Raw genomic sequence first — 23788 nt, forward strand, 5'->3', positions numbered from 1 at the left:
TTCAACACAGGCAACATCAAGCGCTTTTCTCACAATATACCTACATCGTCGTTACTTATTTTCCTCCTCTCGTTTACTAAATCATAGTTCATAAGAACTTCAGAGCCACCATTTGTATTTCGCCGATATTTCAGTTGGTTTGAATGCAGGTTTCTAGACTTCATGTAATGGTTAATATATCAAGAATCCTATAGAGCATCAGTTTTGGTTTTATCCTATAGACAACTCCCCAGAACCTAATAAAACTATGCTCTAGTCTACTAGCAACTTCTGCAGATGGCTGATTAACTGTTTTTATTACACTGCAAGATAACGAAATTGATTTGGTGGATCCAACACTGTTTGCCATGCCAGAGTGATGTTAATACGGATATTCCGTAAACCAAGAGGCAAAAAATAACGTTTCGCCTGGCTTATCGTGAGACCAAATGACTCGAGTATAGCATTATGGTCTTTCACCTTCTGCAGTATCTCAGCCTCATTTTCATCCCGTCTCAGAATACCGTCCGCTTGGATTCAGAGCTGCTGAGACCCTTTGAATCATCTCGATTTTTCATCTACTACAGAGATGAATGAAGCAGCAAAAATTCTGACACCTTACTGTGCGTCAATTTTGTCTCAAATTTCTCTATGTAGCCAGTACTAATTAATCAGTACTCTGGCATTGATCGTACAACATGTAGGCTTTACGAAGGCACATTGTATAGATCCGTTCTCCAGGCATTCCCAGGTTTTATAGTTTTATAAAAGTCATTGAGAGATCGCAAAGTTTTAAACATGGCTGCTTGGTTCAGTGACCGATTATAAATTGAAATTGAAACAAATGAGCCCTCGGTCACAATTTCTTAGTCTTATTAACCAGGTATCAACACTTCTAAGAGTGCTTGCATCTGAATTTAGACACTTAAAGTGGTCTATAGCATAATTACAAACTTATGGAAAAATATTTTTTATATAAAAAGTGGAAGTACTGACTAACAATACAAGACAGAGACAGTACTCACATGTCGCGTATAAAATAAATAACAGGCCAGAAGGGCTTTAGTCACAAAATTTGTAATTATGTTATACCCCACATTAAATGTCGAAATTCTGATGAAGGCACTCTTAGATGTGTTGAAACTCCTGGTTAATAAGACTAAAAATTGTCACCTAGGGCTCATTTGTTTCAATTTTAATTTTTTCATTGAGAGATAGTTGATGATACAAATGGTTCAAATGCTTCTGAGCACTATGGGATTTAACATCTGAGGTCATCAGTCCCCTAGAACTTACAACTACTTAAACCTAACTAACCTAAGGACATCACACACATCCATGCCCGAGGCAGGATTAGAACCTGCGACCGTAGTGGTCGCGCTGTTGCAGACTAAAGTGCCTAGAACCGCTCGGCCACCCCGGCCGGCCAGTTGATGATACATGACGATCGGTTTATTTTTAAGGAATGTAACGTCATCGCAAAGACAGTTCTGACGTTGCGATTTGTAATAGAACCAAGATACGATCAACAGGATTTGTCGACCCGGAAAAAAGTTCGGCAATTTAAAATGGTGGAAGATGTTCGAAAGCCTCAGGAAGATAGGTGTAAGCTGCATCAAAAACGGGTAATATACGGTATGTGCGAGAACCACGGGTTTTCCTAAATGCGCCGGAAATATCCGTGGCCGTCTCTAAAATCCGCAAGTGAGTGGCCACTTACCAGTTTAAAGTAATTTGGAGATGGCATCGAAAATCTAAAGCAGGGTGGGCTTTGGATTTTAATCATAAGCAGCAGAGTCCAGTGCCCTAAAAAAATCCAGCAGGTTCCCCCGAGTGAAGAGGATAGTGAATCTACATCTACATTTATACTCCGCAAGCCACCCAACGGTGTGTGGCGGAGGGCATTTTACGTGCCACTGTCATTACCTCCCTTTCCTGTTCCAGTCGCGTATGGTTCGCGGGAAGAACGACTTATGGAAAGCCTCCGTGCGCACTCGAATCTCTCTAATTTTACATTTGTCATCTCCTCGGGAGGTATAAGTAGCGGGAAGCAATATATTCGATACCTCATCCAGAAACGCACCCTCTCGAAACCTGGACAGCAAGCTACACCACGATACTGAGCGCCTCTCTTGAAGAGTCTGCCACTTGAGTTTGCTAAACATCTCCGTAACGCTATCACGCTTACCAAATAACCCTGTGACGAAACGCGCCGCTCTTCTTTGGATCTTCTCTATCTCCTCTGTCAACCCGACCTGGTGCGGATCCCACACTGATGAGCAATACTCAAGTATAGGCCGAACGAGTGTTTTGTAAGCCACCTCCTATGTTGATGGACTACAATTTCTAAGGACTCTCCCAATGAATCTTAACCTGGCACCCGCCTTACCAACAATTAATTTTATATGATCATTCCACTTCAAATCGTTTCGTACGCATACTCCGAGATATTTTACAGAAGTAACTGCTACCAGTGTTTGTTCCGCTATCATGTAATCATACAGTAAAGGATCCTTCTTTCTATGTATTCGCAATACATTACATTTGTCTATGTTAAGGGTCAATTGCCACTCCCTGCACCAAGTGCCTATGCGCTGCAGATCTTCCTGCATTTCTGTGCAATTTTCTAATGCTGTAACTTCTCTGTATACTACAGCATCATCCGCGAAAAGTCGCATGGAACTTCCGACACTATGTACTAGGTCATTTATATATATTGTGAAAAGCAATGGTCCCATAACACTCCCCTGTGGTACGCCAGAGGTTACTTTAAAGTCTGTAGACGTCTCTCCATTGAGAACAACATGCTGTGTTCTGTTTGCTAAAAACTCTTCAATCCAGCCACACAGCTGGTCTGATATTCCGTAGGCTCTTACTTTGTTGATCAAACATACTGCGGAACTGTATCGAACGCCTTCCGGAAGTCAAGGAAAATGACATCTACCTGGGAGCCTGTATCTAATATTTTCTGGGTCTCATGAACAAATAAAGCGAGTTGGGTCTCACACGAGCGCTGTTTCCGGAATTCATGTTGATTCCTACAGAGTAGATTCCGGGTTTCCAGAAATGACATCATACGCGAGCAAAAAACATGTTCTAGAATTCTACAACAGAACGATGTCAGAGTTTTGCGCATCTGCTGGACGATCCTTCTTGAAAACTGGGACTACCTGTGCTCTTTTCCAATCATTTGGAGCCTTTCGTTCCTCTAGAGACTTGCGGTACACGGCTGTTAGAAGGGAGGCAAGTTCTTTCGCGTACTCTGTGTAGAATCGAATTGGTATCCCGTCAGGTCCAGTGGACTTTCCTCTGTTGACTGATTTCAGTTGCTTTTCTATTCCTTGGACACTTATTTCGATGTCAGCCACTTTTTTGTTCGTGCGAGGATTTAGAGAAGGAACTGCAGTGGGGTCTTCCTCTGTGAAACAGCTTTGGAAAAAGGTGTTTAGTTTTTCAGCATTACGCGTGTCATCCCCCGTTTCAATGCCATCATGACGGGGAATATCTCCACCGATTGACTGTTACAGAACTGGGCCAGAGGACGCGTCTGTGACTTTTACCAAGGTACAGGCTGCTGCTCGCATAACATATTTTCGTACGGCGCTCCTTTCTCTGTCGCTTCAGTGCTCCTAGCTAGTCCACTGTGTTCTGTCCCACTCAGTCGGTCGAGAGGCCTCTCCACCGCCGCTGGTGGCCTCCCCCCCTTCCCCTCCCCCCCCCCCCCCCCCCCGTCTCCTCTTCCCCTTACCCAGCGCGAGAGAAGCGAATTCAGTCCGATGCACTTTACAACTTGGCTCTGGAAAGCATTCCCGAATTCTCAGCCCGGCACTATTCAGTAATCGCCTTTTGTGACAGCGAAACTTCAGCGGCGCGCGCGGCCGACAATGGCTCGCGGACAGCGCGACCAGCTGACGCGGGGCGGCTAGCGCAGAGATGGTTCGCAGAACTCTGATGGCCACTCGGGCGCGGATAAACCCTCTGCGCGGCCGGCCCGCCCCCCGCGCATGCGCAGCGAGCGCCAGCGGGACGTGCGCAGAGCGAAGCCGGGCGCGCGAGCTCAGTGCGTCAGCTGACTGCGTCCCGTCAGCGCGTCTGGGCCGCGACATGCTGGTGAGTCACGCAAACACCGCGCGTGCCGCTTTTCTTCACTGTTGCGAGTGGCTGGTGACTGCCGATCAGTTTGATATACTTGCAACGACAGTGCTGCGACATATATAGAAAAAAAAAGTGTGCTTCGTTGTATCACTTAGACGAAGAATAGATAAAAAAAAAGTGACGATCGCAACCCCGCGGAGATACCGTCGATTGCTTTCGTTATAAACTCCTTCTCCCCAGTGTTGCTTGGTGTCTTGTGCGAGTTTCTGTAGTGCGTAACTGTTACTGAAACCGTCCGTGTCTTTACCGCCGTTTTATGAGAGTCGCTGAACAGAAATTTATACAACGTGCTTTATCTATGGCTTTTTCATCGTGCTTGGTTACTACGTTCATTGGTGTCTGTAGCCTATACCGCAAGCTACTGAATGGTATGTAGAGGAGGCTCAAATATCCCATCACTGAAAGCATTTTTTGTTCGAAATAAATACAAGAGTTACGCGTTTTTAAATGTTTCAATTAGTCGACGTAATGGTTTGAATTTCGGTTCCACGCCTACTGCTGGTGGACCTTATCAGACTTATCACTCCCTGCGAGCTCCCTCGTTTGTGTGGAATACTGGAACTTCTTTTATCAAATGTTCAAATGGCTCTGAGCACTATGGGATTTACCACAGGGTCATCGGTCCCCTAGAACTTAGAACTAGTTAAACCTAACTAACTTAAGGATATCACACACATCCATGCCCGAGGCAGGATTCGAACCTGCGACCGTAGTAGTCGCCGGTTCCGGACTGAAGCGCCTAGAACCGCTCGGCCACAGCGGCCGGCTTCTTTTATTAACACACGTTAGTACCATCATCGGTAGGTGGTTCAATGACAACAGAGAAGAACAGGTAATCGCTAAATATGTGAATTGGCTTGGCTGCGACAATAATAACAACAATGTCACGTCTATCGATTCCGCAAGTCGGTGAGTCATAGCAATGCTTTATGTAAAAGGGTCATTAATATAGAGAGGATACTCTGTATTAACCCAAATAAAAGATCGATTCATATTTTTTAGTACAAATTGTGTAAAAAATATTTAAAAATCTACTGTCTGGACAGTTGTACTAAAAGGGTAAATAGCCATCTTTTGGCTTTGCTTATCACCATTCAGCAATCAGTCGCACCAGTGTATTATCAGTTGTAACTCATATTCCAGTATAGAGGATGCACCAAACTTTGTGCTGTCGGCCGCTATAACGCGATTCCTTGAAGAAGAGTTGCACTAAAAAAATTCGCTCCGTGCATATTTCAGAAAAATTGGCTTCAGAGAAAGGTAATTTGCTAACACGAATCACATAAAATAGTCGAGATAACGAGTACGATTCCGGACCTAGGTACATTTCTTTTTATTTTCTAATTTTTATCTGCCAAATAACTCTGTAGTATACATTGTTTAGTAAACGACATGTATCCTACATATACATTTTTTAAATGTTGAGCATAACAGTTATTCGGCAGATATCTTAGGAATATTCCTAATGTACTGTACATGGTATAGCACAAAAATAATTTCAAAACATACCAATGTGGAGGTGTTAAAACAAGCTCATTACATTTGGTAAAACGACCAGTTGTAATATTTTCAGTAAACTGTCAGCGATATCATAGTGTTCAGAGAGACGCCCGTACATCTGAAAACATTTAGCAATTATTAATGTGTTTCTCCGAACTCTTCAAAGGCAGAATAAATTGGGTCTAATGAAAACGAACGTACCCTCGTTCTGTGTTAGTACTAAATAACTGCACGTCTTTTGAATAAGACCTGCTTTAACTGCTGTATTACGAATAAGAATCCATATATCATGCGGTCTAAAATTAGAAAAAAAGCTACACATAGAGCCAGAATCGAACTCACCAACTCGTGTATTCCAACGCGAAACTCTATCCACTGAACTATACTGTGTTCATCATAAGAATAAACCTCATGTAAACAAACACAAACGCGATGATTGGTCAGAAGCCGTAGCACACGTACTCTGGTGTTTTTACGCTCTTGGAAGTAGGTCCTACTTATATATTAGATGTCTTATTACTAAGTTACGTTAAATGAAACTTTAATATATTCAATGTATTAACAGCCATCAACTTATTTTCTTAATCACGCTTTTGTTTTGTAGTCGGTCTCTGCACTGTTGTGCTCTGATTGTCGCGCTGTTAATACGCAGTATGAAAATGGCTGAGGCTGCTTCCTGTTCCGTAGTGAAACAAGCGTGTGGGACGCAGTTAAAAAGTGCCGAGAAATAGGTTGTTCTTAATGGTTTTTATAAATTTAAAACAAAATCGGCATTGAAGTTATCCGAGAAACTGTATTTGATACAGTTGAGATACATATTGTATGTATAGCTGGATCGGTAGGTTAATAATCTGCTGCAGTTTATTAATCGCTGCTTCAAGTCTCGCCTCGTCATCTTTTTTTTTTTTTTTTTTTTTTTTCGTTCAATGTGAAATACCTGCATCTCGTAATTGTAAAATTCAATATCATTCCTTATGAATATTGCAAATCCTGTTTCTAATTGCATATTGTACGCGAAATTCCTGTTTTCATTTCAATTATAAATTCTTAATTACTGATATTTTATGAAAGATTGTTACCAAAAATTGCTCAGATTAAAAAAAAAAACAATTTAGTTTTTTACTACAAAAATGAGAAAGTAAATACTCTTTATTTGAACTATGCCCATTTTTATGCCAAAGATGTAATCTCTCACGAACCAGCGTTATAAGTGTCGTAAAAACATTAAGGACAATAATTTTAATAGCGTCGAGCACACAACACAAATGCTGCATTTTTACATTTGCCATTGTACCATTGCCCGCATCTCGTGGTCGTGCGGTAGCGTTCTCGCTTTCCACGCCCGGGTTCGATTCCCGGCGGGGTCAGGGATTTTCTCTGCCTCGTGATGGCTGGGTGTTGTGTGATGTCCTTAGGTTAGTTAGGTTTAAGTAGTTCTAAGTTCTAGGGGACTGATGACCATAGATGTTAAGTCCCATAGTGCTCAGAGCCATTTGAACCATTGTACCATTACAGTATGAACGCAATAGAACTGATCTGTAGCCAAGCTAAGGGATTCGCTGCGAGGAGAAAGAAGACTGTTAAGCTGCCAGACGTACTGGAACTAACGTACGCAGCTTTTTCACATGTAACTGCCGAACGCTGGCGGGATACAGAACGGCACGTCATAAAAGAAGTGGTGAAAATACGGCGCCTGGGTGGCTTCGTGGATTCTGTTGTTGATCGACTCGTTATCAATGTAGAAGATGACAGTTCCAGAACCGAAATGTATTTGGAGAAGGAAGGAGCTAAGAGATTACCAGTACGCCGGTAAAGCTGTTGCCCCGCATTGTCGTGCCGTTTATATGCGTGTAATACAATACAAAACGTATCCTTTCGATCGTACTTCTCTATATTGCACACAGTTCGCCTCTACGTGAAACGAAATACAGTGAGATTCTGCCAAACGCAGTGGAGTAAATGGTGCAATGTTTACGCCATGTTTATTCATATGATGAACGCAGTGTGAACAACATAGGTATACAGTGTTGAATGTGACTGCGGTGTTGCCAAACTCTTTCTTTCACGTCCATTTTCTGCTGAAAATATGCAGAGCACGAAATTTTGTAAGCGACAATTTGTACTGTACAGCCCACTGTTGGTTTCCGCGATTTTTGGTATGCCTGCACATTTCATTAATTACACTGCGTGACTTGGACAAGGATGTGCGCAAGATCGGAGGTTGCATGATCAGATATAATCGTATCGGTATTTACTGTGAGTAGTTGAAGGAAAAGAATATCTCGTAACAAATGAAAATTTGTATTTACCGCTAGCATTAACGTTTAAAACAACGCGGTCTAGTCGCGCCTACAGGTCTTACTTAACCTTTTATTGTCACCGATATTTCCTTCTGTAACTTTAAAATAAACAACCAAAGTTGCCCACGTCTGAACAGGACCACCAGAGGAGCATGCTGAAATATCCCAATAGCTCAAGTGATTGGTTTTGATTCCTGGCGTGTGGTACAAATATCCGGTAGTCGCGGTATCTTCATTACAGTAGAATGCAGCGTTTCTGAGCTTGCCTCATTCGTAAAACTTAATTCGCCTCAGTTTATTTCCATCGAGTTGATCCATTTCATGTCACTGATTTAATTCAATTTATTTTGCAAAATTATTGAAAATAAAATCGTGGCTCGCTGAAATGGAGGGAGTGGGGCACATTTTAGCCGCAGTCCAGCAGTTATTTAACCACGGTACCCCCTTGTACAGTCAGAAATACGTAGTATCCTGCTTGTGGATTGCTCGCGGAGAAACGATAATCGATCCTCCGCGTAAGCTCTGTTTTTTTCTTCGTTTTCTCTAAGTGAAATTAGTACAAGAAACAATCAGTCGATTTTTTTATCGACAGTTCACAATATTTTTAATGTTCGCGGCAGCATTCTAGTAACATCTCCCGGTGTTAACGTTGGGAATACTATAACTCTCTCGCTTCCATAAAAAATACTGGAAGAATAGGGCAATTCCTGTTTGAATATTATCTCTACATCTAATTTCAATCTACCAGACAAACTTAATTCTTAAAAATACGTAGGACAGGAATTATGCAAGCTGTCGCCGTTTTAAATGGATTCCTCTTTCTACAGACTCTTCCAATGAATCTCATTTCGGTATCTGTGTGTCCCACAACTAAATTTATGCGAGAAGTCTGTCTTAAATCTCTATAGGTAGATAACCCCAGCTATTTTGGCAGTTGTACGCGATTTCACAGGTCGTATGTACACTATTTCTAAAATATTGGTATAAACAACACAATACATCATAATCTCGTTTTATGAATGAAAGCTGTTCTCAGAATTTTTAACGAAAACATTTTTAGACGCCTATGACGCTGGAAAATCGCCCTGTCGTAGATGTTGATGTACCGTTGACATGGGTACCAGCAACACAATATTGCTTTGTCAATTTGCGGCGTTGCATACCTCCCCAGCTTAAATTGGTAGCATTTTAGGAATCGAATCGATTGCGGTTGCTGCCGTTTACAGTTCATGCGAGACGTGTAATGGACATGGTATTCATTTAATTCCTTTTTTTGTGATGATGGTGGTGGTGAGCTAGGAGTATTGAAAACCGTAACGTATGTCACGCGCACAGAAATAAAAATCATAAAACACACCAGATCTATTTCAAGGGATTCGTTCTGTATTACCCAACCATAAAGAGTTAAATTCTTAAACAACGAACATATGTATGGCCACCTTTAATGCGAAGATAAATTAAATTGCTTCTGAAAAAAACAGTATTTTGTCCAACATGACACGACAAACGAAGCATACACAATAGCACTGATTCATCTTGTGAGCGTTGCTTTCAAGCGTAATCTGTGCAAGTAACTAGAAGATAAAACGGTGGATTAACAGACGAAAGTCGCCGGAGAGGCTTGGGTTTGTCGCCTTGCTGCATCCACCTGACGCAAGGCGTGGGACGGTTTCCGCTCTCTCTCTCTCTCTCTCTCTTCCATCTGTAATGGAAGGCCAGTCCGGGACTCGCCCACATGCCAGGGTAACATCTCTCAGACACGTTGCTACGCTGCAAAAAAACCGTACACTTCACAGCCTTCGAAAAGAGCGCCAGTTTTGAAGCGCGTACTACGTCTTTATTTGTCGTTTGACCACATCGTTGTCTGTCATTTCTCCTTCCGTAACCAGTTCTCACATGGCTTGATTGTCTGTGTAACCGTGGAGCAGCTTACTATTACGCCGCACGTGCCTGAAGTAAAAACATTTTATCAGAACGGAGAAAGATGCGCGGCAACTGTGAGACATCACCGAATGAATCAACAGTTCGCACTTCGCAGAATTATTATAAACTTTCTGTGACGCTCCAGGGGTCGCCAAACCAAGTGCCGGATGCAGCAGGCGATGTCAGTTCATCTGGCCCGCCGGTGGTACTTCAATGTGCTTCATAAAACGTATGGAACACGAGATGTTGTGATACAGTTTAGATTTAAATATTATTTACAGAAAACAGCACATATTAATATTATTCTTACAATAATAGATCTCCTGACTGCCACGTACCTTAAACTTATCATTTTCAATTTTAAATTATTGTATTTAGATGTAGTACAGAATGATGGTGGGTCCTGCGCTCGTGATTTGGTCTATTATCCGGCCCGCTGTCAAAAAATTTGGTGACGTCTGCATTAGAGTTTTGAGCGCCCTCGTTCGGCCGATGTATGCAAAACATTGCAGTTGTTCGTGAGCTTGAGGCTGTTAGTCTCGTGAAGTTCGTTCGACGTTCTCAACAATTGGGCATAAGATATTATTCAGTTCGGATAATTCACCCAATTACCATCCTTACAGAATTCGGTTAACGTAGCAGTTGAAAGAAGCCGATCACAAGGAAAGATGACAGTTGGGTAACTGGCTTCTGATAAGAGGACGCGTTTGCGAGGCATGTCATCTTTAATGACGGGGGTCAGTTCTACGTAATTTAATTCGTGAATAAACAGAACTGCCGTATCCGGGTGTCAGAAAATGCTTGCGTGGTTCAAGTGATGGAAATGCATTCTTGTGAGTGACGGTTTGGTGTGGGTTTTTTTTTTTTTCATGAGGCGCGGGAAATTGTGACAGTTAACGGAAACAGATACCTAGCGATGATAAGGATTTTTTTGTGGCCTCATTTCAGTGGAATAGACATTCAAGAGTTGTGGTTTCAGCGGTATGGTGCCATCTGTCACTCGTCACGAGAAACCATTGAGATGGTGTGTGAGCGTTTCCGGATCGCCTTGTCTCGCGTAATGATGACCAAGTCACGTGACGAAAACCTTTAAGACTTCCTCTTTGGAGTTATATTAAGCCACTGACGTATGTCAGTAAAACTGAACATCGCCAGTTAAAGGAGGAAATTCACCGTTTTGTTGGCGAAATCGAAGTGAGATCTTGTCTGGCAGCCATAGCTAATTTCTTGCATGCCAGCGCAGTAGTCGTCATTTGCGAGACATTTTCCATTCCTGAAACGGAGAGGTGTAACGAACATATATATGTACTTTGTTGATGTGTTTTGACTAACTAAAGTCCATAATTTGATAGACTGAAGAGCCAAAGAAACTGGCACACCTGCCTAATATCGTGTATGGTCCCCGTGAGCACGCGTAAGTGCCGCAGCACGAGTGGCATAGACTCGACTAATGTCTGAAGTAATGCTGGAGGGAACTGACACTATGAATCCTTCAGTGCCGTCCATAAATCCGTAAGAGTACGGAGGGTGGAGATCTCGTCTGCAGAGCACTTTGCACCGCATTCCAGATATGCCCAATAATGGGACGTCTGGGAGTTGTAGAGGCCAGCGGAAGCGTTAAACTCAGAAGAGTGTTCCAGGAGCCACTCTGTAGCAATTCTGGACGTATAGGATGCTGCATTCTCGTGATGGAATTGCCCAAACCCGTCGGAACGCACAATGGCCATGAATGGATGCAGTTCAAAATGGCTCTGAGCACTATGGGACTCAACTGCTGTGGTTATCAGTCCCCTAGAACTTAGAACTACTTAAACCTAACTAACCTAAGGACATCACACACATCCATGCCCGAGGCAGGATTCGAACCTGCGACCGTAGCAGTCCCACGGTTCCGGACTGCGCGCCTAGAACCGCGAGACCACCGCGGCCGGCAAATGGATGCAGTTGATCAGACAGGATCCTTACGTACGTGTGACCTGTCGGAGTCGTACCTAGACGTATCAGGGGTCCCAATCACTCCAACAGCACACGCCCGACACGATTACAGAGTCTCCAATAGCTTGAACAGTCCCCTGCTAATATGGATTCGTGAGGTTGTCTCCATATCCGTACACGACTATACGCTCGGTACAATTTGAAACGAGACTCGTCCGACCAGGCAACATGTTTCCAGTCATACCGTGTGGATGGGCCCAGGCGAGGCGTAAAGCTTTGTGTCGTGCAGTCGTCAAGAGTACACGACTGGGCCTTCGGCTCCTTGAATGGTTCGCACGCTGACACTTATTGATGGCCCCCCATTGAATCTGCAGCAATTTGCGGAAGGCTTGCACTTCTATCACGTTGAACGATTCTCTTCAGTCGTCGTTGATTCCGTTCTTGCAGGATCTTTTTCCGACCGCAGAGATATCGGAGATTTGATGTTTAATCGGATTCCTGATATTCACGGTAGACTCGTGAAATGGTCGCACGGGAAAATTCCCCACTTCATCGCTACCTCGGAGATGCTGTCCCCCATCGCTGGTGCTTAAATCTTGATAACCTGCCATTGCAGCTGCAGTAACCGACCTAACAACTGTCTTCTATAGGCGTGGAGCCTACCGTGGTGCCGTATTCTGCCTGTTTACATATCTATATTTGAATCCTCATGCCTGTACTAGTTGCTTTGGCGCTTCAGTGTATAATCATAACGGCGCACAATTTGAAGGTCCTTATTTATCGTCATCCCCTATGTGTAGTATCGCGTTTCCAGTTGTGCAGGTCCTCCGAAATTCCCGTTACAAACTTCTTGGACTTGTAGAGGGAGTGAGTACATAGTATTTTGAATAGGAACCCATGTTCGGAAACGTCACCCAACGACGCTACAGAGCGCCAGAGTTAAACGCGCCGGCGCCTGTAAATGTGATCACGTGATGATGATTCAGACTTCGTAGGGTTATGGAAAAGAATAAATGTATCAATTTGAAGTAAGGGTCCCTGTAGTGGAAACGAGCGAATCGAAAATTATAAGCGAACCTCTGGCAGTGGAATACATATGGTGGTAGCGTTTTTGCTACAATTGTGGCGTAGCCAACGTTTAGAGGTGGCAGTATCGACCAAAACAAGGAAAAAAATGTTGAGTACACATGGGTCCTAAATTGCATACCTGAGGAGATGTGAGCACTTGTCATCTTCGCTACTGTAAAACACATCTCCTCTACTGAGAGTGCTCATAGTTCTTAAGGTATGCATTTATGAGTTCATGTTTCCTAGACATTTTTTCTAGTTTTGGCCCATACTATCAGCTCGGAAAGTTGCCTACGCTAGAATCTTAGCAACTGGAGTAGCACTACTGTCAGAGGTACCAGAACAATTTTCACTTGACTCGTGAGGACATAATACTTTGATTAGAAACCCATGTCCGGGACACTAAAAATCCTAGAAGTTTGTAACGTGAATTTCTGAAACCCTGTACACCGTTTGCCTTTGCCTTTGTGGTTAAACAGTGTAATGCAGAGCGGAGCTAAAACTATCACACATTTTTGCATCGAACTGCAGTTCGCGACGTCGTACCGCTCAGTACCGATATACTGTGCACGAGTGGAAATATGATCCTTATTACTTGAGATTCTCACATGAGGAATACGTCACCGGTGTTGTTTCCGGTCTGTTCATCCGTGATAATTCAGTGTCCACATTTTCTCTGTCTCATCCCTTCATACAGTAAGTTGAGGGCAAGTAAAAGCAAACGTTACAGTTCGCATATAATCATTTACGCCAACCCAACAAGAGAACGTTACATAGGTCGGAGGAAATAGGCGGTATGTGATTGGTTCTGGACAGCTACATTGACTTCGATACTGTAGATGTCCATTGACTTCGATAGGCAGGTATCGTCTCACGAAGAACGCCTGCGAAGGAATAGAAATACTTAATTATGCGTTCTGGCGCTAAACTCAGAGTGAAACTGCTTTGCGATTCCAGTGGGGGCCAGTCTTGCCACGCTAGTTACGACGCTGCGCGTACCTACAAAACAGTAGGAGTCGGGGAGCACGTGGCGCTCTAGAAATAACTGTGATTGGATGGCAACTGGCCCCTATTATTCCATTCGCTGAAACGTCAAAGTATTTTTATCGGAGTATAGAGGCCCAAATGACAGTGAAATAAAACCAAAAAAGCTTTAAACAGTCGCTACTACCGTGTAAAAGCGCTAATTGTTGGTACTGGGCTAAAGCAAGACACCATAGTCGAGGCGGCGTTAAGTAGCCATGACGAGTCGTAGCACTGTTGCCAACCTTCAACTGCGAGACGCTAACGGCTGCAAAAGTAAATAGTAGCCGTCTACAGAGCTGTGACAACACTGTAGCATTTACAAAATCGCGTTTGATTATTGGTTCTAGTTGTGGTAGGTCCAAGAATCTGTGGCCCCCAACCCGCTACAATTGTCAGGGCTCAACTTAATGCCGACTCAGTTACAGCGGAAGAAATCTTCCGTCTTTCTTCCATTCAGAACTAGGCAGTCGAGAACTTTATTAAAAGTTCACAGCCTGTGCGTCATTCATTCAGCTGTGCTGGTAGTAGCATACTTCCTGGAAATCGTCACTTAGCGCTTCCCGGGGAGTCGCAGTTCATTCGGGGAAATTGTGTTCTATCTTATTTGGTTTCGCCCTGAGTTGAGTTCTTTGGATTGTTTAATAATTTTAATCATCATAAATCATTTGAAAAAAATGCTAGATAAAGATCACTTTCAGACTTTATTATGCATCGACCCGTTACTTCTGCTTACTTTCAAATATCTTCTGTCCACCTTCCCCCACGTCCTGTTATTTCTTGGAATTCGGCATAGAACTTAATAATTCCATCTCTCATCCATTCGCGTGTCTACGTGAGTCGCCTACCACCATTTCATATTCAACAGTCTTAAGTGTCCCGCTCCAATCTTTTCTTTCGGCCATTTACGTTCTGTTTTTGTGTCTCTGCACTTTTTCCCAACATACACATTTCAGTAACTCGCTGAGCGTTCGTAAAGTTTTTAATATTTTATACTTCAGAACCTGAGAATTGTTTCTTTTCTCTTGTTTCTATTCCTGTCTGACCAGTCGTCATCTCCAATTGTCCAAAAATTCAGTCTCCCTGTGATTCTACGACACCATGTTTTCTCTTCGACGGCACAATTACACAGGGTGGCTCACGCAAAATCGGCCTCGAGTTTTAGACTGTCGCCCTGAGATGTCATCAATTCTATAAATTTATACCTTTTCATTATCTTATTTGTTATCTCTTTAGTATCTAATTATTATATGTATATCTGTTGGTTACTGTATGTGCTCGTGGCGGACAGTAATTCGTCCGTAACTCACCACCCTGTACTTTATTCCCGGGTCTACATTAAACCTATCTCTTTTAATTTATTATGTTTGTTGTTGAACATTAACATCACTAGTGGTGTCAACAAATAACGGAAAGATCATCATCAAAGTGTTGGTGCGTCATATATGCCCCATGAACAATAGTTCGTTCTTCGCTCATCAAGTTTAAGGATCTGAAAAATTCCTCTACGCCCTATGGCTGCTGAGAATATCTTTTGGTGGTATGGAATAACCAATACTTTGTTTTTCGAATATCTTACAGTCAGAATGAAGTCTGGTTTACTAACATAATGTATTATAGAAACTACATAGTTCTGTATCGTAACGAGCGGTGCATTGATGTACTATCTACCCATATACTGGTCGAATAATTCCGTAGTACTGAAAATTTTCTGCAAATTCACAAGAATAGTTTTGTAGTGTGACTACGACTAGCGTGAGCTACAGAATCGTAAAATGAATTGAATGGTTAGGCGCATAAGTTGATCTGTAAAATGCTACAAATTTTTATTACGTCGATTCATAGAGCTGAAGTAATTAATCTTACTTGTGGTAAGGGTAAAGCACGCTAACAAGACACAGTTACAACAACGTACAGCCGGCAACGTTGTGTGATTTGTATGTTGAAAGCATTAGTAAGCAAAGTTCCCGTAGCCTAGGACGTGGCGAAAGAGGGGTTCCGGAACCCCCCCCCCCCCGCCACTCCCCCTTATCACCTAAATGAAATTACACACTACCTAGTTATTATTATTGTTCTTTTTATGTATATTTGCGTGGGGGGGGGGGCGGCAGTGGCTGTCCAGTCGGGTGTGGAGCTCTCTCGTAGATTGTTATGACTGACACCACAAACATATTTATGTTGGAAGGCGGCTAGCAATCGTCATTGCGTACAGTGTATCTGTGCGTGATGATAGCTAACTTGTGGAACGGCAGTATATCATTTGTCCAAGTATTACGACAAGAAAAATAGTCTACTGTGAAATGTCTCACTCGGAATATCCTTGGAATTGTGTTCTGAATATCTTTGAAATAGTGAGTCCAACCATCACAACTCTTAAGACATTTGTAAATAAACGTTGTATAAACGATAATTTGTTGTACATCGTAGAAGAGCTGATTATCATCAAAGAGAGTATAACCATACTCTTCATGCATAAATACGAACTCATTTATGAGCTCGCGTACACTACAGTCTTGTTGAAATCATTGCGTGAATCAGTGTTGAGATCCCAAAATTGTACTTCGGAAATCGAAGAATTTTAATGAAATGAAAGGTACTGTAATAGAATTTGAGACTGAATTGGGGAACTTGGGATGCTTTGATGTGCTGAAGGGATTTTGACTTAGTCTTCTCCTCTGCGGCAGTGAACCTTGTATTAGAAGAGTGAGCTGCGTTATGCTCATAAAATTGAAAAATAAGTAAATGCGTTTTTAGAATAAAATGAAGGTCCTCTTTAAGAAGACAGACCCCACCTACACTCCCCCCCCCCCCCCCCCCCTTTTGACAAAATCCTGGCTGCGTCCTAGCCATAGCACATTCTCAGCGAAAGACTGGCATCTAGAAATGAACAGAGTGACATGGAGATAAAGTGAAAGGGAAGTAGACTCCTTAGCAGAAGGCCCCGAAAAGTAGAAAGCTTGCGGACGCGCTCGCTCGACGAAAGATCCATACCCAGAGATTGGAAAGTTGCAGGAGCCACGCCAATATTCAAGAAAGGCAGTAGGAGGAATCCACGAAATTAACGCCGATATGCAGCAGGAGTTTGGAACGTTATGAATTACCTTCAAAGAGAACGGTCTGTTGACACATAATCAACACGGATTTAGAAAACATCCTTCTTGTGAAACACAACTAGCTCCTTACTCACACGAAGTGTTGAGTGCTATCGACAAAAAAAAATCAAAATTATTTTGTATTTATTATTTCCAGAGTGCTTTTAATACCGTACCTCAGAAGCGGATTGTAGTCAAATGGCGTGCTTATGGAACATAGTCCCAGTTATGTGATTCGTGATCTGTCAGAGGCGTCGCAGCTTGTAGTAGCTGAAGGGAAGTCATCGAGCAAAACAGGACTGATTTCTGGCGTCCCCCAAGATAGTGTTATAGGCTCTAAATGATTCAAATGGCTCTAAGCACTATTGGACTCAACATCTGAGGCCATCAGTCCCCTAGACTTAGAACTACTTAAACCTAACTAACCTAAAGACATCACATACATCCATGCCCGAGGCAGGATTCGAAACTGCGACCGTAACAGCAGCGCCATTCCGGACTGAAGCGCCAACCGCTCGGCCACAGCGGCTGGCTGTTATAGGCTCCCTGTTGTCCCTTATCTATATAAACTATTTGGGAGGAAATCTGAGCAGCCCTCTTATATTATTTGCAGGTGATGGTGTCATTTATCGTATAGTCAGCAGAAGATCGAAACAAATTGCAAAATGACTTAAACACAATATCTCTATGGTGCGAAAAGTGACAATTGTTTCTGAATAAGGTGAAACGTGAAATTATCCACATGAGTACCAAAAGAAATCCGTTAATATTCGGTTGCACTATAAAGCACACGAATTTAAAGGCTGTCAGTTCAACTGAATACCTAGGAATTACAATTACGATCAACTTAAATTAATTGTAACGACCACATAGATAGTGTTCAGAGTAAGGAAAACAAAAGACTGCGTTTCACTGGAAGAACACTTACAAGATGCCAACTAAAAAGACTGCCTACACTACGCTTGTCCGTCCTCTTTGGAGTGCTGCTGTGCGGTTTGGGATCCTTACCAGATATGATTAACGAAATAACGTCCGAAGATGGGAAGCACGTTTTGCATTATCGAGAAATAGGGAAGAGAGTGCCAAGGGCATGATACAGGATCTGAGATAGACATAATTAAAACAAAGGCGTTTTTCGTTGCGACGGGATCTTCTCACGAAATTTCAGTCACCAATTTTCTCCTCCGTATGCGAAAATATATTTTGACGCCGACCTCAACAGGTAGAAATGATCATCATAATAGAATAAGGGAAATCAGAGCTCGAACGGAAAGGTTTGTGTTCTTTTTTTAGGCCCGCTGTTCCAGAGTGGAATAACAGAATTATTGTGAAGGTGGTTCGATGAACCCTGTGCTAGGTATTTAAATGTAATTTGCAGAGTGATGAGGTAAATGTAGACCATAGTTCACTTTTCGTACAGAATGCTTACGGCTGTTGATCCCTGAAAATCCATACGTAGTACAAAATCTCGCATTGTTTGACAGTTGTTCATGACTTAACGACCTTCAGATGTCATGATGTGTTAGGAAGGTCGGGAACGAGGTTCACTCTGCTCGTGAAGTGACATGAGAGCTGCATTGATACACAAGTAGTGGATCTGAAACACAAGCCGCCGAAGTCACTTCAAACCGAAAGCCTTGCACCGGGATGAAGCCCCAAGACGTATTTCTTACAAAATTTGTCTCCCAGTTGAACTCAAAAAGAGACGTTTGCTTGAAGTGCCTCGCTGTGTCCAGCTCCGTCTTGTTTCGCATCTAAGATGTACAATAGGTATCTTAAACTGCTGAGTAATACACTGCGTTTCGTCGACTAGACTAGGAAACAAAGCAATAACAGTAGAAGAGCATACTTCCGGATGTTCTACAAATGAATAGACAAGTGTAACAGCAAAGTAGCCTTTGTTCGATACGAACGAGTATCCTAAATTTTCGTGCTGTTTTGTATATTTTAAAGTAGATTTTCATACATTTTTCTTAAATGAACCATTGGAAATTAGAGAAGAAGAAAGAGGAGGCTTTGCAGAGTACTTTTGCACTTCCCAGCGAACAGAATGACCTCCTCTGTGACAACCATCCTAGAGTCCGTAAACATCAATCATGCGAAACCCAACTCTCACTTTTTCCACATGACATATTGAAAGATTTAGACCAAGGCCATATGGTAGATGCAATATTCCTTGACTTCCGAAAATCTTTTTATTCTGTACTACATATATGATTATTGTAAGAAATACTATCGTATGGGGTATCAAGAGAAGTTTGTGACCGGACTAAGTAGTTTTTGGTACCGAACACGCAGCACGTTACATTGGATGGAGAGCCATCGTAAGATGTAGGCGTTACTTCGGCTTTGCCCCAGGGAAGTGTGTTGGGTCCATTGTTGTTCATGTTGTATATTAATGTGCTCGCGGACGATATTAATAGTAACCTTAGACTTTTTTCAGATGATGCATTTATCTGTAATGAAGTACTGTTTGAAAGAAGCTGTATAAATATTCAGTCAGATCTTGATAAGATTTAGAAACTGGTACATAGCTTGGCAACTTGCTTTAAGTGTTGAGAAAAGTGCACTTCACAGAACGAAAAAACATAAGTGTCCTCTGCAGAGAACGAATGTAGATGTAGATATTTATTAGTCAGAAAATTCCGTAACTTTTAGCACATTCAAATGGTGCCATGGTGTCTTACGATTCAAATAATTACCTAAGCTCTCGGCATCATAGTGTTGCCAACAATTAAACATTTTGCGTTGCTAAAGGCGCGTCAGTCTTGGCATTCACGAGATTAGAAGACTGCTGTAGTCAAGGATAAAAACAGACTTTCATCTCCTAAAAATCATAAATTTGTGTAGAAAATATTTAATTGAATTCTTCTGCCTCGAATCGGTTTCGACGTCTTCGCATGACCTCACTTACTGATCCGTTCAAAAACAGAAAGAAAAAGAGGGATAATATCCTAAGAAACTAAATTACAAGTTCAAAGTAAATGCTAGACATAAAGACAGGCACTACAGTAAGTTACATCGTAAATCATCAAAGTCAAATAAATAGGCCGTGCACTCAGATTGTTGGAACTGAAGGCTACAGTTAATCACGTAAAAGGATGAAGCTGAACTCTTAAATCGTAAATATAAGAATGTTCACCCGCTTTTTGTTCACTACATGAGTACTTGGCGCAATTTTAACTACAGGGTGTACATAAAGTCCGAGAACTTTTTCAATTATTTATTGCACAAGAAACAAACATTGTACAGATATCATACATATGTCATTTTGAAGAGAAACCCTGAAAGTTTTTTTTCATGTGTACAGCCAAAGCGTAGTTTGGTAATTTGCTGATAGCGTTAGTCGCAAACACGGAGAGCTCAGGCGCGGAGCGAGCTTTCTTTGTGTTGGAGTTCGACAAAAACAAGTCTGCTACAGCTGTTCAACGGATGTTTAGAACCAAGTACGGTAAGAAGCCACCAACAAGGAAGGCCATTTACCGCTGGCACAACAGATTCGTTACGACGGGGTGCTTGTGCCCGGCGAAGACGTCCCAATGTGAGTGAAGTGAATGTGGAGCGCGTACGAGAGAAATTCACAAGGAGTCCAAAAAAATCGTTGCGTCGCGCATCCCGTGAACCCGAAATGTCTCCAATGACAGTGTGGAAAGTTCTGCGACAGAAGCTGGCTATGAAACCAGTCAAATTGGAGCTAGTGCAGAAGCTCCATGACGACGACAAAGACAAGCGTTTTGAGTTTGTTCGCAGTTGCAACAATTGAATGAGGAAGGGGTTGGCATTGTTGATCGCTTAATTTTTAGAGACGAAGCCACTTTTCACGCTAATGGGAAAGTGAACAGGCATAATTGTCGAATCTGGGGTACAAAGCATCCACACGAATGCATTGAATTCGAGCGTGGTTCCCCAAAGGTAAATGTTTTTTGTGCCTTGTCACGTCGAAAATTGTACGGGCCATTCTTCTCCGGCGAGAGCACTGTCACCGGATATTCCTACTTGTACATGTTGCAGCAATGGCTCATGCCTCATGCAATTGATCTCTTCGTTGATCTTTCAGCAGGATGAGGCTCAACCCCATTTTCTTCGCGAAGGTCGTGGGTACCTGAACACGGAGCTGCCGCATCGATGGACCGGCCGTACTACAGAAGGCGACAGCTGTTTCATAAAATGGCCTTCCCGGCCACCAGATCTCACTCCGTGTGAGTTTTTTCTGTGAGGACACTTTAAAGATCTGGTGTATGTACCGCCCTACCACGTGATGTAGCAGAGCTCCGGGAGAGAATACGGGAAGCGTCTGCCACAGTCGACGATGCCTTGCTGGGACGGGTATGGCAAGAATTCAATTACCGTATTGACGCGTGCCGGGTCAGTCGTGGTTCGCATATCGAATGTTTGTAAGAAAAACTTCCAGAGTTTCTCTTCCAAATGCAATATGTATGACATGTGTACAATGTTTCGTTGTTGTGCAATAATAATTGAAAGTATTCCCGGACTTTATGTACACCATTTAGTTTTCAGTTTGAAAAGAGTGTATATCACTGTCAGTTTTTATAGCGATGGAAGCCTTACACTATTACGTAGTTAACTGTAGCCTTCATTCCTAACAACCATATAGCATATTGTGATGTACAGGGTGTGTGTCACGAATAACGCCCAAGGGGGGTATGTGGGTCTTATACGCCGTCCGCCGCCGCTCGCGACTCTCAGCCACTGATCTGCCGGTAGACGGCTGCGCGTGCTCTTCCCCTCAGTCAAACATAAACAACGTTGCCATCTGATGAACTTATGCTTACCTGTATTTATAGTAGATGCCAAAATGATGTAGCAAGGGCAGCCTGACAACTCCTGAACACATTAGCAAGCACTATGAATTTCGGCTGCCTAAATCTGGGAAATGACTAGCCGAACCCTGTCTTCTAATTCTTCGTGCGTGTGGGAATTGGATGCACATTCCCCAAAGATAAAGATCGCACGGATTTAGATATGGAGAACGAGGAGACGAGTCAACTATACTATTATGAAAACCACTTCGTCATAGAAGCATTGGCGACGTGTGGTCTTGCGTTGTCCTGCATTAAATAACTGTACATCGTTAGTTATTAGTTCTCCAAATATATTACATTGTTCACACACCTGTGCGGACGTATCGTATTGTTTTGTGAAAAAATATTGGCCCAGTAATTCGTCTTGCACTAATTGCACACCACAATCCTGTTTTCACATCATGCAGAGGTTGTTGGTGTAATTCATGAGGATTTTCGGAGCTCCAGCTTCGATTGTACTGAGAATTTACGTACCCTGACAAATGCAGCCATGCTTCAGTCGCAGTAACGACATCGAGCAACAATATCTGACTTCCTCAGTTTATGCAGTTTTGGTTTCAATTTAAGTTTTGGCACGGCTCTGTTAGCAGCTGCGTCGTACACACCGGTCTGAAGTGGCGAGTGCAGACATTTCATTGGACTTCATTTCAAGGTCTCCTCTGTCTCGTCTAATTTATTATCGGCTAAAACGCTAGGTTCCGTAGGCCTTCGTTTGTGTAAAACAGATCTAGTGTCTCGAAATTTTTGCACTAGTCTGCGTATCGTCGAATCATTGGCAACATGTACATCGGGAAATTCCCGTATGAATTCAAGCCGACATTCCACACACCATTCTGTTTTTGCATAGGTCAAGGCACGGACCTTATCCCACGCACTTAAACCGCGTGAGTCTGAGGCAGACACCTACATGCACATGCGGGGAAGGAGGTTCCCCAGAACACACTGTCTTTTTCTGCGGGCAATACGCGAACAATAGACATACACTACACTTAGATTACACAGATACAGATATAGATATATACACCGCAATAAGAGACGAAGAACAATGGGCACAATTAAACGCACTGACAAACAGTATTTCAAAAACAACACATGAAGAGTATATGCGGACACGACATCACAGACATGCCTATGTGCAGCGTAACAACAATCTCCAGAGGGTGGACAGCGATACCTACAGTGACAGCGAAAATAGTGACAATGAGGAGGAACAAGAGGAGGAAGCTGAGATGTGATAGTAAATAAGCAAATTGATGGCAATCCAGCCAAGAAAACACCAAATGCTGTACATGGATGCACACCTAATGTAGTTAATACATAGGATTAGTAACAAATAGGATAAGAAACAATATTTCTTATTAATAACCATTTGTGTGTGACTGGCGGTCAACGGCTCGATGAAACCATTCCGAGGTATTCACCGTCAGTCACACTCGGTGATGGTACTAACATATCTCTCATCTATCCTATCTTCTTTTTATATTCTTCTTAAAAACAACAAAATTTTATTTATATTTCAACCTCAAATTATTGTTATTTTGAACCATTCTTTGTAAATGTTGTAGATAAAAAAAGGAAAGAAAACTGTAAAAAGATGAAAAACGAAAATTGTAAGATGTACGACCTGTTTTAAACTTCAGGTAACAGGTCTATAATTTGGCAATAAATAAATAAAAAAAAATAGGTCAACACTCGTTGATGCTTCGTGTATACCATACCGAGTGGACATTCGGCAGGAAACCCAAAACAAAGTACCAGAATTCTCTGTCGCACGGTGTGGCAGACAACGCGCACGGTATTTCTGTCTGAGGACCGGGCCCAGCGATATACGGGCAGGGGAAAGCCGCGCACTCGGCGCAAGCAACAGTATCTGGAGCGGTTAAACTTGACCGAAGAACTCAAAACACCAGTACGTTCAGTCGCACAATGTAGCGGGCACGGACAAGAGTATTGGTGTTCGAGAGCTACGCATAGCGGCAACGGGCAGACA

At 42.6% G+C, this 23788-nt stretch overlaps 1 protein-coding gene across 1 annotated transcript in view; it reads left to right on the forward strand.

The window, feature by feature from the left end:
* The first annotated feature begins 4040 nt into the window (after positions 1-4040).
* The window catches only part of LOC126259596 (RNA-binding protein Raly-like), a 418128-nt gene continuing 398380 nt past the window's right edge, over positions 4041-23788 (forward strand). Inside the window, exon 1 of the mRNA XM_049956505.1 lies at positions 4041-4089. Within this exon, the coding sequence (XP_049812462.1) occupies positions 4084-4089 (6 nt within the window). The 5' untranslated portion in view covers positions 4041-4083. The remainder of the gene's footprint in view (positions 4090-23788) is intronic.

This window comes from Schistocerca nitens, chromosome 5 (assembly GCF_023898315.1).
Source record: "Schistocerca nitens isolate TAMUIC-IGC-003100 chromosome 5, iqSchNite1.1, whole genome shotgun sequence".
NCBI classification, from domain to species: Eukaryota; Metazoa; Arthropoda; class Insecta; order Orthoptera; family Acrididae; genus Schistocerca; species Schistocerca nitens.